Below are 16952 nucleotides of genomic sequence, written 5' to 3'. Positions count from 1 at the left end.
GATGTTTAAACAGTGTGGTAGAAAGTGTGCCTGTTGAGAGAAAAAGTCCAAAATGCCCCTTTTCACTTACTTTATTGACCATGCTTGTCACCACCGGAATCCCTTATCTTCTCGGCGGCGATCAAGAGCCACTTAGCTTCAAACAACGGTGGTGGTGGTTAGGTGGTGATGGTTGTCCTTCTTCTTGGGCCAATTTTTGCTTGTTTCCTTTTTTTGGGCCAATTAGAAAGCCCATAATTGATTTAGATGTGATGGGGCTTTTGGTCATTTGCCCACTAAAAAACAAAAATGTTTCCCCGAAACGGTTTTAAATCGTACTAGAAAAGCAAATCATCTTCTTCGTCTTCTTACTATTAAAAGAAAAACACACACCTCTCTCTCTCTCACAGTCCACCTTTCTTCTTCTCTCTTGGGTTTGGTAAACGCTAAAGGCATTAGGGTATAAAGCGGCGAGCAAGCTTCTGTACGGCAACTCCGGCACAACCAGGATCGCCGGTAACCTCCTTCCCGTTTGACGATTCTCTGCTTAGTAGCTTAGTAGCTAGGTTAGGATCACAGATTTGGATGGTTTAGTGTTGTGTTTATGTGGATTTTTCGTTTAGTGTGATAAGGAGATAAAAAAGTTTAAAGCTTTGATGTTTTTTGTTCTTTCAGATAGCTAATGGATTCGTCTGATGAAGAGGGAGAGATTCTACCTGACTACGTTGATGACTACTCTTTCGTTGATCAAAGCGACATACCTGTCAATTTTTCTCTTCTTCCGGGCAAATGGGACGACGACGACGACGACGGAGAGGAAGATCCCACTGGTAGCTCCAGACGGCCTGTGTATCTGCGTGGCAGCACTGACTGTGGAAACGAGTCTGTTTGTAAGCTAGCTAAAGCTTGGAGGTTTGATCTGTTTTCTGATGAATGTCTCAAGATCGAAGTGTTTCTACATGGGATGCGATGGATAACTCTACACAAACCAGCAAAGAGTTATGAAGCTTTAGTTAGGACGACTCTGGTAACGCTTCGGTGTCTTCACTTTGTTAAAAGGAATCCTGAGGCATCAAGCGACCTTGTGTGGAGAAGTTTGGACAAAGTGGATGGGTATGCTTAGATGTTCAATTCAGTTTATCTTGATATGTTGTCCTTTTGTCATCTGAGTTGATCTTGCTGTTTATACAGGATCCAACCTTCAGAGCATGACTTATCAGATCATGTTTCTCTGGTCTGTCGAGCTATGAAGATGGATGAGGATTTAACAAAGTCGAAGGTCTATTTTCTCGTTTGAAGGATATTGGGTTGACTTAGTTACCTTTTCGTAGTTAACACATTTTATTGTGTGCAGTGTCTACGCAAGTTTCTGGAGAAGACTTTCCAAACAACACCTACCGAAGTGGTAGGAGACTTAATCAGAAGTGATTTACTTGTTCTCTGCCTCCTCACTTGCTCTCTTTCTACTGAGATTAATTATTGTTTTCTGTTATTAAGGAACTTCCAATGCAACATCAAGAAGATGCTCAGCTACCACAGGAACAGAATTTCACTGCTGATAATATGTTAGACGACGAAAGCAGCAGTGATGACGATTCTGAGATGAACTTGCAGTTTGATACAGTCTGCTCTATCTGTGACAATGGTGGTTATATTCTGTGGTAAGTCAAGCTGCATAGTTTCTCAATATTTGATTTATCATAGTTTGATACAATGTGTTTCTAATTTTTTTTTTTTTTCAACTCAGTTGTGAAGGAAGCTGCTTGAGAGCTTTCCACCCAACCATATCTGATGGAGTTGATACATCGTGTGAATCACTAGGATTCCCTGATGGGACTCAAGTTCATGTATTGTGAATCGCGTTTAGAGTTCCTGTTTAATATGCTATTACGGTTATACTTCATGCTGATGTTAATTTTCTGGATATGTAGGCACTTAGAGAGTATCTCTGTAGCAACTGTCAACACAAACAGCATCAGTGCTATGCTTGTGGTCAGTTGGGATCCTCTGATAAAAACTCCTCTCAAGAGGTATTATATCGTTGCACCATATCATTCTTCATTTGGATACTAGGCTAATTTATCTGTATTGAGTACTTACAATCTTCATTCAACTGTTTACTTCTCTGAAGGTCTTCCCTTGTTCTGCCTCAAATTGCGGTCACTTCTATCATCCAATATGTGGTGATCAAATCAAAACAGAAGAACTTCAAGCCAAGATTTCTGCTAGAGATCCTTTTTTCTGTCCTCTACACATATGCAAAGTCTGTAAGACAAGTGAAAACAAAAATCTATATGCGTGCCACTTTGCTGTATGCAGACGCTGTCCAACTGCTTATCACAGAAAATGTTTACCTAGGTAAAACCATTCTTCATTTTACTTTCTCCTTAATCTTCTAATGGCCGTGTATATCGCCTTCAGATTTTTTTTGCTTCTTTATTGTACTCAGGGAGATTACTTCTGAACTCAACTGTGACGAGGAAACACCTCAGAGAACCTGGGAAAAACTGCTTCCATACAATCGCATTCTGATATACTGTTTGTAAGTTTTTTGAATATTCTGAGTGCACTTTAAAGCCAGAGGTTTTTGATGTCATGATATGCTCAATGTACATAGCTTTTTTCATATTATTTTGAACAGGAACCATGAGATAGTAGGTAATCTTGGTACTCCAGCTAGAGACCACTTAGTTTTTCCTGATGTATCTGGCCCAAGAAGAACACTAAGTCATGGTCTGGAACCTGTCAAAGAGGATGTTCCGAGTATGGTGTTAAGTATAAAAGTCTATACTCAACTGAATACTTCTTATAAAGGTTTGCTCAATCAAATTACAACAATAGAGACGATCTCATACGATCGAATCTCTCACTCTCATACGAGTAAGGATCAAGCTCATACGCTTAGATCAATATTATTGTAAAATGATCGATGATCCCTAACTGCCACTCTACAAATCTATTTATACTCATCCATCTTTCTTCTGATGATTTCCACGTGTCACTTAAGCTCCTCAGCTCCCTTCTCACTTGCCAGCTCAGCTCCTTTCCACCTTCTTCTCGAATAAGTATGTTTATACCTATCAATACTCCCCCCTTTGAAATTAAGCTTGCCCTCAAGCTTGTATGACGGAAATTGCAGCCTAAACTCCTCCAGCAACATCCACGTATTGTCATGATCCAAACGATCCCTCCATTTCACCAACAACTCTTCCTTGCCAGCCTCCGTGACTCGTGATGCAACGATGTTCTCTGGTTGCAGAACCATATCAGTCAAATCAGAACAAACAGGAGGAATGGCTTGCACAAACTGTCCATGTCCCAGCGCTGCCTTCAATTGCGAGATATGAAACACAGGATGAATACGAGCCTCGTCTGGTAACTTTAATCGATACGCAACCTTCCCAATGCGCTCACTGATCTCATAAGGCCCAAAATATTTGGCTGCCAGCTTTTGACAGTAACGACGGACCACAGTGTGTTGCCTGAATGGTTTTAGCTTCAAATATACCCAATCCCCTACTGCAAAACTCAACTCTCTACGATGCTTATCCGCACTTGCTTTCATCAAATGTTGAGCACGCAGCAAATGCTGCTGAATCTGAACCAACATCGCATCACGTTCGCGTAAAGCCATCTCCAAATCATAATTGTTCGTTGAACCTTCTTCAAAACGAACAATAGCTGGTGGCTCCCTACCATAAACCACTTGAAAAGGAGTAGCTTTCAAAGCTGTATGAAAAGATGTATTGTACCATAGTTCAGCCCAAGATAAAAATTTGTGCCACGTTCTTGGATGACTGGACGCAAAACACCTGAGATACGTCTCCATACATCTGTTTAACACTTCCGTTTGGCCATCCGTTTGTGGGTGAAAAGCTGTGCTGTACTTGAGTTTAGTTCCCGAAGCTCTGAACAAATCCTTCCAAAACGAACTCAAGAACACTCGATCTCTGTCAGAGACAATTGAACGCGGAAAACCATGATGCTTAACAACCTCAGAAACGAATTTTGAAGCCACCTCTACCGCAGTAAACGGGTGTTTCAGTCCAACGAAGTGAGCATATTTGCTAAGCCGATCAACCACCACCATGATCACATTAACCCCTTGAGAACCTGGAAGCCCTTCCACGAAATCCATTGACACATCTTCCCAAATACGATTCGGAATGGGTAATGGCTGCAACAATCCTGCTGGTGCTAGTGTAGAATATTTGTGAGTTTGGCAAATGTTACACTCAGAAACATACTTCTGCACCCTCTGATACAGACCCTCCCAATGAAACATCGACTGAATCCGCTTAACTGTTTTTAGAACTCCTGAGTGTCCTCCTTGTTGACCATCGTGATATTCTGATAACAGTAGTGGAATGGAGGCTGAATCCTTTGGTATGACCAATCTGCGTTTGTACCAGAGCTTTCCATCAATCACTCTAAACTTGTCATTAACAATTTTGCCTTCCTTAATCCACTGAATTTTCTTCTGAATCTCTACACACGCTTCAATCTCCTTATATATATCCTCCACTTGAAGTGCTGCTGGTATAGTAAGAGCCAACAACAGCGAACTCATCTCTCTCACCACGTTCCTCTCAATCCTTGATAAACCATCCGCTGCCTTATTATCACACCCTGGCTTGTACACGATGATAAAATCAAAGCCCAATAACTTCGTCAGCCAGCGATGATATTCCATATTTACCTCCTTCTGTTCCAACAGGTATTTTAAGCTTCGATGATCTGTATGAACCACAAACTGACGCCCCAACAAGTAGTGCTTCCATTTCTGAACCGCCAAAACCACTGCCATCAGCTCGCGTTCATAAGCTGGTTTCATCTGCTCTCTCTCTGTTAAACCGTGACTGAAGAACGCAATTGGTTTACCATCCTGCATCAATACAGCCCCTACGCCAAAGCCTGATGCATCCGACTCAATAACAAAAGGTTTTTCAAAGTTTGGTAAAGCTAGAACCGGTGCTTCTACCATTGCTTTCTTAAGTGAATCAAACGCCAACTCTGCTTCTTTAGACCACTGAAAACCGTCCTTTTTTAGTAATTCTGTCAATGGTCTTGCGATCGAACCATAACCTTTCACATAATGCCTGTAATAGCCTGTTAGTCCCAAAAATCCTCTCAACTGTTTCACTGATTTCGGCAATGGCCACTCTTTCATACACTGGGTTTTGATCGCATCAGTCGCTACGCCGTTCTTGGATATGATATGACCCAAATACTCAATCTGCTGAAGACCAAACGAACACTTCTTACGGTTAGCCAGCAACTTATGCTCCTGTAACACTGAAAGTACCAGCCGTAAATGTTCAGCGTGTTCCTCGACAGTCTTACTGTATATTAGCACATCATCAAAGAATACGAGAACGAATTTTCGAAGATATGGCTTGAAAATGGAGTTCATCAATGCTTGGAATGTAGCCGGCGCATTTGTGAGTCCAAATGGCATCACTAGGAACTCATAATGCCCTTCTACTGTCCTGAAAGCAGTCTTTGGGATGTCTTCTTCTTGCATACGGATTTGATGATAGCCCGAGCGTAAGTCCAGCTTAGAAAAAACGGAGGCGCCATACAACTCATCCAATAGTTGATCAATTACAGGAATTGGGAATTTATCCGGTATCGTAGCCTTGTTCAATGCCCTGTAATCAATACAAAACCTCCATGATCCGTCTTTCTTTTTTACCAACAAAACTGGACTTGAAAACGGACTTGTGCTCTCTCTGATTATCCCTGCTTCCAACATTTCGCAGACCATTTGTTCCATCACCACCTTAGTGTTGTGTGGGTAACGATATGGTCTCACAGAGATAGCAGTCACCCCTGGTTTGAGATTGATCGCATGATTCTTTCCTCTAAAAGGAGGCAAAGCCGTCGGCAATGCAAACACCTGATCAAACTCAGCCAGTACGTCTAACAGCTTATCCGGAATCATAGGATCGGTTGATGTTACCCCACTAGAGATAGTGAAAAGCTCTTCTCTTCCTTTTACTACCTTAGTAGAAATAGGAGACAAAGACTTCATAGAGAGCTTGGAAGTGTGGAGTGATGGATCCCCGAACAATGTCACTTTAACTCCTCCATGAATAAAGGACAGTTCTTGTTCCTTCCAATCCACCTCACATCTTCCTAAGGTCTCGAGCCATTGAATGCCTAAAATAACATCAACCATTCCAAGTTCCAAAGCTATAAAATCTGATGTGAACGTCGCATCTGCTAGTTGGAACGAAACCTCTCTGCACACGCCCAAACTGTTGACTGAGGCTCCATTTCCTAGCAAGATGTCGAAACTTGTTTCTGCACAAACTTTCAACTTAAGTTTCGTCACAATCGATGGAGTAATGAAATTGTGAGATGCCCCACTGTCTAGCATCACTATCACATCAGTCTTCTGAATCTTTCCATATAACTTGGTGGTCTTTGGCGAACCAACACCCAAATACGAGTTTAATGACAATGTGCATAACTCTTGCATCTGAGCCTCAAAGAAGAACTCTTCTCCGTCGTCCTCTTGATCCTCCACGACTTCCATTTGTAACCCGTTGAGTGTAGTCATCACTCTTACATCTTTATTTGGACATTTGTGAGCTCTTGTCCATCCCTTAGCTCCACATTTGAAACAAATGAATTCTTTACGCATCCTGTCCAATTCTTCATTAGTGTATTTCTTCACTTTACTCTCATTACTACTGCTATTCTCACTCTCCTTCTTTTGTTGAGCGGTCGTAGAAGAAGATCCTCCCGCACTCGTAAACTTATTCTCACTATCAACATATCTTCTGTGAGAATTGTAATGGGACGAAGACCTTAGTGGGTTGTGTTGATGCTGCTTGTGCTCGATCTTGTCATGTTTAGTTGCTTCACTCACCACCTTGCAAAAGGCACTAGACTCCATTCTCAACACAGCAGCAATATGATTTTCCAATCCCACTGGCTCCTTTATTCTTATCACTTCCTTCATCTCTTGGTTGAGCCCCGTGTAAAAAATCTTGATCAAAAGATTATCATCCAATCCTTTAACCAACCCTGACAATTCTTCAAACTCCGAGATGTAATCGCTTACAGACCCCGTCTGTTTGATAGAAAACAAGCGTATTTCTGGTTCTTCTTCAATAGATTCAGCAAATCTCAATACCAATTTCTCTTTGAACTCCCTCCAATCTCTGAATCCTCTTCTTTTCAACTCCCATCCAAACCATTTCTTCACCTTTCCTTCCAGACTCAGCCCCACCAATTCCAACCTTTCTGTGTCATCATACTTCCCAATACTAAACCAACGTTCGACCTCCGTAATCCAAACGTAAGGTTGCTTCCCGGAGAACAGTGGCATTTCAATCTTTCGCAGCATCGATTCTCTGTTTGCAAGATTCATATCACCAGATCGATAACCTAGCACTCGTTCCTCCGGATTTCGTTCCCAGTTCGAGTGATATACCTGAGGATTAGATGATCTTGGATCGTGATGAGGACGATCGTCGTTGCGATTGTTTGACTTCTCCAAGATCTGTAAGATAGAACCGAGTCGTTGATTGAGCTCCTCGAATCGAGCATCTGCTTCTTTTCTTGCGCGATTCAATCGAATGTAGCCTCCTTTCAAGAACTCTAGATCCATATCTTGCAACTCGTTATCGGTTTCCTCCTCCGTTTCGTCTCGCGACGGACTGGGCTCCCCAACTTTCGCCTTCGACATTCTTACGATTTCGCCGGTAAACTTCTCTTCGCCGGAACTACTCTCCGCAGCTCAAATCAAGCTCCGATCAGCTCGATTCCCACCTTCGCGTCGTAACGAACCTGCTCACCGCACCAATTGTTAAGTATAAAAGTCTATACTCAACTGAATACTTCTTATAAAGGTTTGCTCAATCAAATTACAACAATAGAGACGATCTCATACGATCGAATCTCTCACTCTCATACGAGTAAGGATCAAGCTCATACGCTTAGATCAATATTATTGTAAAATGATCGATGATCCCTAACTGCCACTCTACAAATCTATTTATACTCATCCATCTTTCTTCTGATGATTTCCACGTGTCACTTAAGCTCCTCAGCTCCCTTCTCACTTGCCAGCTCAGCTCCTTTCCACCTTCTTCTCGAATAAGTATGTTTATACCTATCATATGGTTACGGGTTCTAAGCATCATGAAGGTATCAACAGATCTAGGAAACCAAGGATGAATTTTAAGGTCAATGACTATCTTAATAAACGGAGGATGGAGAGCATTGAGAAAAGGTTGTCTAAACAAGAAGTTCCTTCTGACTTTGCCGATCCTAACGATGTAGACGACGAGGATGTGGAATCGAGGTGATGTTTTCTCTTTCCACTCAACAATGAAACAACAACATTACTGATGATAGTTCAACTAATCGTTTTATTTTTTCTGGTTACACAGGGTGTTATCTATAATTGACGAAGTGGACTCATCGTTTAGTTTTGAGGAGTTTGTTAAGTCTCGTGGGGAAACACATGCACAATGCTACCAGTCAAGAAATGATGTCGGCAAGAACATCACAACAGGATTGGTTGAAACTCATGTCAATGTATGTTTTTCAATCTAAAACTCATCAAAACAGTAGTGTCGGCTCCTGAATCCTTACGTTTGTTTTGCAGGCCGCTCGAGCTGCATTAAAGATGTTTGAAGCAGGGCGGAACGAAGATGCCAGAGCTATATTTGATCCAGATCTTCTAGTCCAACTCATGAAGCATAAGGTTTGTAATCACATTTAGTTTTCATATCATCTAAGAGTTTGCTCAGACATGTTTTTGAACTGCTGCAGACGAAGCTTGAAATTTATCTTTCTCCTTTTCTCCACGGAATGCGCTACACATCCTTTGGTCGTCACTTCACAAAGCTAAAGAAGCTTGAAGAGGTGAACTATTTATCTCTCGCTCTCTCTATTTGTTTTCTTAACCTATGTTTTAGCTTCGATCTGTTAAAGTCTACCGGTATAGAGATACTTATTTGAAACTGGTTTACTTGAACTTAATGATGCAGATAGTAGAGAGGCTCCACTCTTACGTGCAAAATGGAGATACAATAGTGGACTTCTGCTGTGGCTCTAACGACTTAAGTTGTTTGATGAAAGCAAAGCTTGAGAAAACGGGCAAATCCTGTTTCTTCAAGAACTTTGATCTCATTCTACCTAAGGTACAAGGCTCGCTCTTTTACCCTTTTTTTTGTGTTAGAAGTTGTTTCTGAAAACATGATGTTCCCATGGCAGAACACTTTTAACTTTGAGAAGAGAGATTGGTTGACTGTGAAGAAAGAAGAGTTACCTGACGGCTCTAGACTGGTACAGAAAGCGAACAACATCCTAAACTTGAGACGCACTTCTTGAATCCCACTCACTAAGATCTTTCTTTTTCTTTTGATGTTATGGATAAGAACAGATAATGGGATTGAACCCGCCTTTCGGTTTCAAATCAAGTCTTGCTAACACTTTCATCCAGAAGGCCCTGGAGTTTAAACCGAAGATTCTGATCCTCATTGTCCCAAGTGAAACAAAAAGGTAAAAAAGCAAATACAGAGTCTCAGTAAAAAACCTTTTTTATTTACTCTGGCTTCATCTATGACAACCAGGGTCGATGCGATAGCTGATTATGATTTGATATGGGAGGACGCCAATCTGCTTTCAGGAAAGGTACTACAAATGAATCCAACTCTCTGTTTCTTATACCAATAGCTTTGGATAACACTCTGTTTTTTGCTCTGTTCTAGTCTTTCTACTTGCCCGGGTCCATAGATGTGAACAACAAAACGATAGAGCAGTGGAACAATATACCGCCACCTCTGTACCTTTGGAGCCGAAGGGACTGGACTTGGAACCACAAGGCTATAGCGCTTCAACAGGGTCACATAACACATATGTATCACTCGACTTACACAGTGGGTCTCCATCACGCAGAGCCTCCTCCTGATGATGGTATTGTACAAGAGATGGAGATATCTCCTCTTGATTAACTTATCAGTGTGCAAGAGGGAGTCAAAACATCACCCCATATCCAAAGCTTATGAAGTTACTATGACTACTATTCCACGTGGATTCATATGATAGTATTAAGGAACCTTAAGAGACAACGGTTTGGTTTAGTATTATCACCTTTTTTTGTTGGGACTTGGGAGTCTTCCTTATGATTACTAAGGATTATATCTTTGGTAAATTTAGTTTATTACATCAGTTACAATGACTTTCATTATACTCAAATTGGTAACAGTTGAATTATTAGTAACAAGGCGGCAAGTCAGGCGGTGGAGGCAGCATCTGCTGGTTTATTCCTCTGCCGTTCTCGACAATGAAGACAACGTTCATACCCCACGTGAGATGTCTATCAAAGTGACAATGCATGAACCAAACCCCTACAAACACAATTACAAACAAGACTGGTTACAATACCACAGTTCATACCCTTGGAAGTAGCCCCTAGTGTAACGGTTGATCTAGCTCTGTATAAGGTTATATGAAATAATGTAAGGCACGTACCAGGATTGTTAGCTATGAATCTGATAGCGATCCAACCGTTTCTTGGCACAGTCGCCGTATTTCTATACGGAGGATCTTTGAGATTATAGTTCGACGACGGATCTTTCGTTACGTTATAGTTACCAAACCCAAAACCAACAATATAGAAGCTAAAACCATGCAAATGCATGGGGTGGTCGATTCCACCACCACCTAAACTCGTCCCTTGAAAAACCGTTTCAACCGCTTCTCCGTACTTAATCATCTTTACTTCCGTAGCAAGTCTCGAAGTCTGCAAAATCAACGGTTGATCATCCGCGGTAAAATTGAAAACCAGAGGCGGAAACGCAGGAAACCGCGTTCCGTAAACGCCCTTAATGTGAAGGTAATAAGCTTTTAGTATGTCTACGTGGTTTGGTGTGACGAATGATATGTTGTTCATACTAGCCGCTAATCTCAACCAGTGGCGGAGGCAGGAAATTTACTCAGGAGGGTCACAGTTAGACTACTCTTTTAAAATTCAATTTTCATAAGGGTCCATATTCTGTTTTGGTAGGGGTCAACAAAATATATTTGGTAAAGAATAACATTATTTATAAAATCCATGGGTGTCAATTGACCCCCCTCATTACCCTCTACCTCCGCCACTGATCTCAACCCGTTTGGACCTTGGCACGAGTTGTTAGGACACGCTAGAAGATTTAGTGAAACCGTTGAGATTATTCTACGTGAGATTTTGACTCGAACTTGTCCGGAGTATAAGCTTTTGATGTTCGTAAAGAATCCGAACGCTGCTGACGTGTCATTATAATTAGGAAGGCTTGGATAAGATGACGTTTTGGCGTTGCTTGAAGAGATGTAACGTAAGATCCCGATAGTTGTGGAGTTGTTGAATCTGATGACGGGGCTGCTGTGGTAAGCTCTGGCTGCCATGTAATAAGTGCGTTTTGGGTTTTGGTCCGCGTGTAATAAGACGTCCAGCGTTTGACCTGGAGATATGGTGATGTAAGTAGCGTTTAGAGGTTTGGTGTAGTGTCCATCGGCGGCAACCACGGTGAGGCTGTGTTTTGCGATTGAGAAGAAGAAGATTAGGTTCATCGCGGCGTTTACCATCCGAATGCGATAGGTTTTGCCCTTCTCTACCGTGAGCTCGAATGTATCTGAATATTAACATATAAGATTGTAAGTTTAAAACATATTTGCATAAAATGTCACTTTTTAAGTACATAAAGATTTTCTCAAAAATTAATAAATAAAAGCAGAAAATGTTAGTTACATTTGTATTTGATATAAAAATGGAATAATTAGCTAAATCTACAAAAGGGTTTGAGCGTGTTAAGGAGAAAAGCAAAAATGAAAACCTGAATTAGAGCAAGGATACAAGAAACCAGGATGTCCATTGATAGTCAAAGCATCGGACACATTAGGATCAGCTCCGGTCCTTATGAACTGCTCTACTACCTCTCTCACATCTTCCTTCCACCACTCTCCTATTCAATTTTTTTGAAATTATTTTTTTAAGATAAAAATATACGCAAACATATAGACGTCTAATTTGTTTTTGAATATTATATCTAGTTAAAAGTTGTATATGTTTTGTATTGTACCAAGAACTAAGGGAATTTCGTGGTCCGGCTTTGGGAAAGGGAGGAATGTCCCGGGCCGAGGGTATATGAATATAAGACCATGTACAGTGGCTCGTGTCCAAGAGCTATGCGCATGCCACCAAACAGTTGCGTCTTCGATGGAAAAGATGACTTCATACATAAAATCACTTCCGGGTCGAATCGGACATTGTGTGATGTATTCGGGTCCATCTGACCACGGGTTTCCCGGCTGCTCTACACCATGCCTGTGTATTTATTCAACCACACCTTAGCTTGCTTGTAACGAGTATAATTTACATAAGAGAAAAAGGTTTTTAAATCTTACCAATGCATTGTGATGTTTTCACTAGCTCGGTTACGAACGTTGACGTAAATGGTGTCTCCTTTGTAAACCTTTAAAACTGGTCCAGGAAACTGAGAGTTAACGGTCAGAATCTTCTTCGTACTACACAATTTGTTATATGGAACTTCCTTAACCTGACATTAATTTATGAGATTGATTAGTTTTAACTTTCATCAATTTAAAGTTAGCTAGTTTATCACGCCTGACTTAATTGATATAAACTCACCGTGAAAGTGTAGCGATGCGCAATACATTTGGTGTAAAGGAAAAGAGAGATTAAGAAGAAATGAGAGAAAGAATGTGGCATTTTGAAATAATTTTTGTAAAATAATTATTCTGGCAGATGGTTAATCAAAGAAGATAGAGGAGTATATGTGTATTTAAAGACCCCTCTAGCTCCACGTCTTTCTCAAATTAGTTAACTTTGGCTATAAGAACTATGGATGTGCAAGATGTTATATGATTGATGTTCATACACAATCCTGTCTTATTATGTTAGCTTCAGAAACAAGACATCTACACCATATGACTATATTCATATATTGTAGAACTCTTGAATAATAAAAGTTTTTTTGATTCATATGAGAATATTTAACAATAAATTAATTTGATCATAAGTTCAATGTTATCGGATATTTTGTGAATTATCGTGTAACATCGCAGATTTATGGTGATTTATGGTATATGATAGTGTATGTTGCAAGATTTTTAAATGCTTGGTTTGACAATCTATGTTAATAAAGTGCATTTATCTTTTCGATCATTTATTTAAAAATAATTTCATAACTAAACATATTTAAACTGGAATAATGAAGGAATGAATGATTTATAAGAAATAGTTTGTGATACTGTGGAAGCGAACACAAAACACGAAAAATTAATATGGTGACTGTAAGATATATAAACAAAATTTTAGTCTAAACAAAAATTAACGCACGAGATAAAACATACATGTCGAGTGAACAGGCGTGAACGGAAGGTCCACTACCGGTGGAGCGGTCGTGCTGTTACTGTAAAAATCATTTTACCATGCATTAAATATGTTTCTGGTCGACAGAAATTAATGGATGTAAACTACATCTCTTTGGTCCAGTTTTGATTTATATGGGTTCACATTGTTCCAACAAATATGTACATCTCTCGGTCAAACGAAGCTTTCAAAACTTAACGAGAAGACTATAGTTTTTTTTTTGGTAAAAGAGAAGACTATAGTTGTTACATATATAGTAAGAAACATGCACCTTTTTGGTGCGGTGTCCAATATTAGACCTATTTCCATACGTTGGAACATATTATAATATATGTCAAACGATATGGATGTGTGACGGAAAATTCAAATGAGTACGAATTGGAGTTATCGAGATGAAAACAAGTCCAACAACTCTTAAGAATTTACTAAAACAACATCACTGATGAGTTTGGTTTGGTGAAGCTTTCCTCTTTTTTTTTTTTTTTAAAGTCCACAACCAAAATAGTCCAACATTCTTTACCTTTTGTATTGATTTAGATTCTTACGTGCATGCATTGGTTTGACGTTACTCTTTAAATTGCCTAAGCGTGTACTTAATTAACATTGTGGCATTGTATTCAACTGCCAGGATTAATTATTATCCGTGAGCTACCATTCCACTAAAGCGAAAGAGATGTCTATGTATTGACATTGTTAACACCTTATACCGAAAGAATATTTTCAAAGTTATCTTTGCGAATACATGTCCAAGTTATTGTATATGTAATTTATTGATTCTAGTAGTGATTTAAATATCGTTACAACTAGGCCTAGTTACAACCAGTAAATTTCATACGGTAATTTTTTTGGGTTTTGAAAAACTTTTTGTAATTTTTTTTAAAATTAAAATGTTTGAGAAAGATAATATAAACCTTAAAATTGTAAATTATTCATTCTTACAATTAATAAGAAAATTTGTAAATCGGGTGTATCTCACAATAAGATTTCCGCTCTAAGTTTTATAGCATTTTTGAAGTTTAATGGCGCCGGTGTAACTCTGAAAATTTCGAAATACATGGTTAGTTGGATTGTCTAGAACTAAAATTATTATTGTCACTTATGTGCCAACTTGGATGTCCATCGAGGAATATGGTGGATGTTTTGATGTCAAAAAGGAAAACAAAAAAATATGCAAATTAGCTTTGGACTCTATCAGATGAAAAAACTTCCATCTATTCTCTCATTTTATATCAACGTGAACTCCCCTAAGAGGCTATGACGTTACCACCGCAAAACCGTTGGCCAATCCTCGTCCTCTTTTGATCCTTCTTCTTCCAGTGCTTTCACGGAGCCATTAATAAATCCCAGGTTGTTTTCTTGGGACGAAGGCTATTTTTCACCTTCCTTACAAGTGGACACAACTTGAGCCATTACATGAACTTATCTCCATAGATTGATACGATAAAAGATTTTGCAGAAGTATATAACGTTTGAAAATTAAGTTTAAGACAACTAGGGTGCTAATTCTAACTATTAAAAATAGAATTAAAAAAAAAACTTTGCAAATTCGTTTTTCCTGCTTTCAAAAAAAAAGTTTTTCGTTTTTCCTTCAGCTGCTTGTATCTCAATGCGACCATATACTCGTTTGATTAGTGTATTTTTAACGTATAGAAGCAATTATATAATTTTGTAGCTCAAACTTATACTTAGTTAACAATTATTATATTTTTTCTCAAGAATGCTGCATGTTATACAATATAGCTAGCAAAAACGCATTTTTTTGCAAAAAGAATAGGTTATTTTACTAGCAAAATCAAATGAAAGAATATAACATACATTATGGGTTGTACATTTTAGATTGTGTATTGGTTATCGCATCGAGATTTCTTACTGGCCTGGTAGCTTAGTCACTGGGCTGCTACATGCTTTAGGGACCTGAGTTCCCATCAACGTGGGAGATACGTTGGAGCATTGGAATGTCGCTGGACCATCGGCTCCGGTGTACTTAATGTCAATGTCACCAATCTGCACGTTCTTGCACGGAAATCCCTTGCTGCACAAAAGCTTAACGGCGTCTTTGTTCCCTGATGTTCCTCTGATATGCTTGAAGCTTATGTCCACCAGCTTGATTGTTGATGGTTTCTACAAACAAACAAAAAAAAACGTCTTGGAGTCATCATCCAATGAAAGCAGTTCCCATGGATTGATCTATGCATATCTCATAGAAAAACTATGATCATTTAAATTTTCTTGAAAAGTGTACTCACGTTCTTGTTGCATCGGTTCCAGGGGCAGTACTCTTGGTCGATGAGGATAGGGTTGGTAACGTTCTTGAGGATAATATTCTCAAAATGGATACCCGAGGCGGTGGTGGAGCAAGCTGCAGACGGCCATGTCTTGATCCTTACACCATTGTCAGTGTTTATGAGGGTGGAGTTTACGACCCTGATGCCAGTGACGTCTTCCTCCTTCACGTATAATCCGAGGCTTCCAATACTGATTCCATGTCCCGGACCGCATGTAACTCTTTCGACAAGAAGGTCTCTCGTCCCGTCTCCAATAGAGATGCAGTCATCTCCTGTTTTGATGTTTGAGTTGATGATCTGGACTCCAACACTCCTTCCCACGTGGATTCCATCGGTGTTGGGACTCTCTTCAGGGGCAATGATCGTGATTTCTTCCAATGTCATGTTCCTTGCTCCGAGCACGTTAATGTGGAAGTTCTTTGAATCCAACGAGGTTATGCCTCTTATCTTAGCGTCAGTCACGAAATCAAACCGTATGCTCTGTTAAAAAATGACACAAAACATAAACAAATTAACAAAACTGTTTTATATTTAACGGATTTATTATGTAAACATAGAGATAGATAGACACGTACGATAGGGAGTTTCTTGCACTGAGTTAATGCCATTTTGTGGCAATTATTAGCCCTCCATGCAGCGTTACCTTCACCGTCAAAGATACCACCTCCGTTCAACTTAAACCCATTAATCCTGCGGAAAGCAACCCAGTAGTCATTCCCGTTAACGTTTCCGTCAGCTTTCACAGTGCCTTGAAGAGTAATCCTTATGGGAGCTTTGCATGGACCCATCATCTCTATTTGCCTAAGCTTGTATTCACCTTTAGGGATCAATACGCTACTCCTGGTCGGGAACTGGCATGCCTCATTGAATGTTTTCAACAGTAACTGCATCGATCCCAAAAGATTTTAACCTTGCTTGGAGAACAAGAAAACTAATGTCAAGTCAAAGGTTGGTTGTGAACTTACGCTGGTGATATCAGAACCTGGAGGAGCAGTGATTGTGAAATCTTTAGCATTTGCTGATAAACCTAGCAAACAAACAACAAATAATACGGATATTCCAAAATGTACACCCATTATATGATTTTTTTTTAGTTACTAGGGATTACAATTATTATTTTTGTTTATATATTTTGTAATCCACTAGTTTTATTATTATTAGTATTTGAAAAAAAATATTTTTCTTATTTATGATTTGTTCCTTGGTTTGGTTGCCATTATATAGTCACTAGGAGGAGAGAGATATTTGTACGTTGGCTTTCTTCTCCACCGTTCCTTTTAGCTTTTGTTACCTAT

At 39.6% G+C, this 16952-nt stretch overlaps 3 protein-coding genes across 4 annotated transcripts; 1 reads left to right on the top strand and 2 right to left on the bottom strand.

The window, feature by feature from the left end:
* Positions 1-326: 326 nt before the first annotated feature.
* On the top strand, positions 327-10167 carry LOC103874928 (protein ENHANCED DOWNY MILDEW 2). 2 transcript variants are annotated; one of them, XM_018652674.2, is made up of 19 exons: positions 327-495; positions 655-1092; positions 1171-1258; positions 1334-1384; positions 1477-1640; positions 1727-1826; positions 1911-2009; positions 2111-2337; positions 2429-2521; positions 2621-2747; positions 8115-8296; positions 8385-8532; positions 8603-8701; positions 8770-8862; positions 8988-9140; positions 9214-9285; positions 9383-9501; positions 9573-9633; positions 9711-10167. In XM_018652674.2, exons 2-19 carry the CDS (start codon positions 662-664, stop codon positions 9951-9953), a joined length of 2550 nt encoding a protein of 849 aa, XP_018508190.2. In that variant the 5' UTR covers positions 327-495; positions 655-661; the 3' UTR covers positions 9954-10167. The 2 variants fall into 2 exon arrangements, with proteins under 2 accessions (XP_018508190.2, XP_033129613.1); XM_033273722.1 differs by having other exon boundaries at positions 345-545.
* Positions 10069-14805, bottom strand: TT10-2 (laccase-15). The gene is made up of 7 exons (XM_009153362.3): positions 12629-14805; positions 12385-12536; positions 12060-12304; positions 11814-11942; positions 11111-11612; positions 10474-10913; positions 10069-10349 (listed from the first exon to the last, which is right to left on the bottom strand). Exons 1-7 carry the CDS (start codon positions 12707-12709, stop codon positions 10216-10218), a joined length of 1683 nt encoding a protein of 560 aa, XP_009151610.1. The 5' UTR covers positions 12710-14805; the 3' UTR covers positions 10069-10215.
* A 249-nt stretch (positions 14806-15054) lies between these two features.
* On the bottom strand, positions 15055-16838 carry LOC103874929 (polygalacturonase). The gene is made up of 4 exons (XM_009153364.3): positions 16623-16838; positions 16233-16541; positions 15619-16137; positions 15055-15493 (listed from the first exon to the last, which is right to left on the bottom strand). The coding sequence occupies exons 1-4, from the start codon at positions 16731-16733 to the stop codon at positions 15239-15241; spliced, it is 1194 nt and encodes a 397-aa protein (XP_009151612.1). The 5' UTR covers positions 16734-16838; the 3' UTR covers positions 15055-15238.
* Between the last annotated feature and the right edge of the window lie 114 nt (positions 16839-16952).

This window comes from Brassica rapa, chromosome A06 (assembly GCF_000309985.2).
Source record: "Brassica rapa cultivar Chiifu-401-42 chromosome A06, CAAS_Brap_v3.01, whole genome shotgun sequence".
Taxonomy (NCBI): domain Eukaryota; kingdom Viridiplantae; phylum Streptophyta; class Magnoliopsida; order Brassicales; family Brassicaceae; genus Brassica; species Brassica rapa.
Note: the sequence above shows the minus strand (reverse complement) of the source record. Positions and strands in the feature narration are given on the sequence as shown.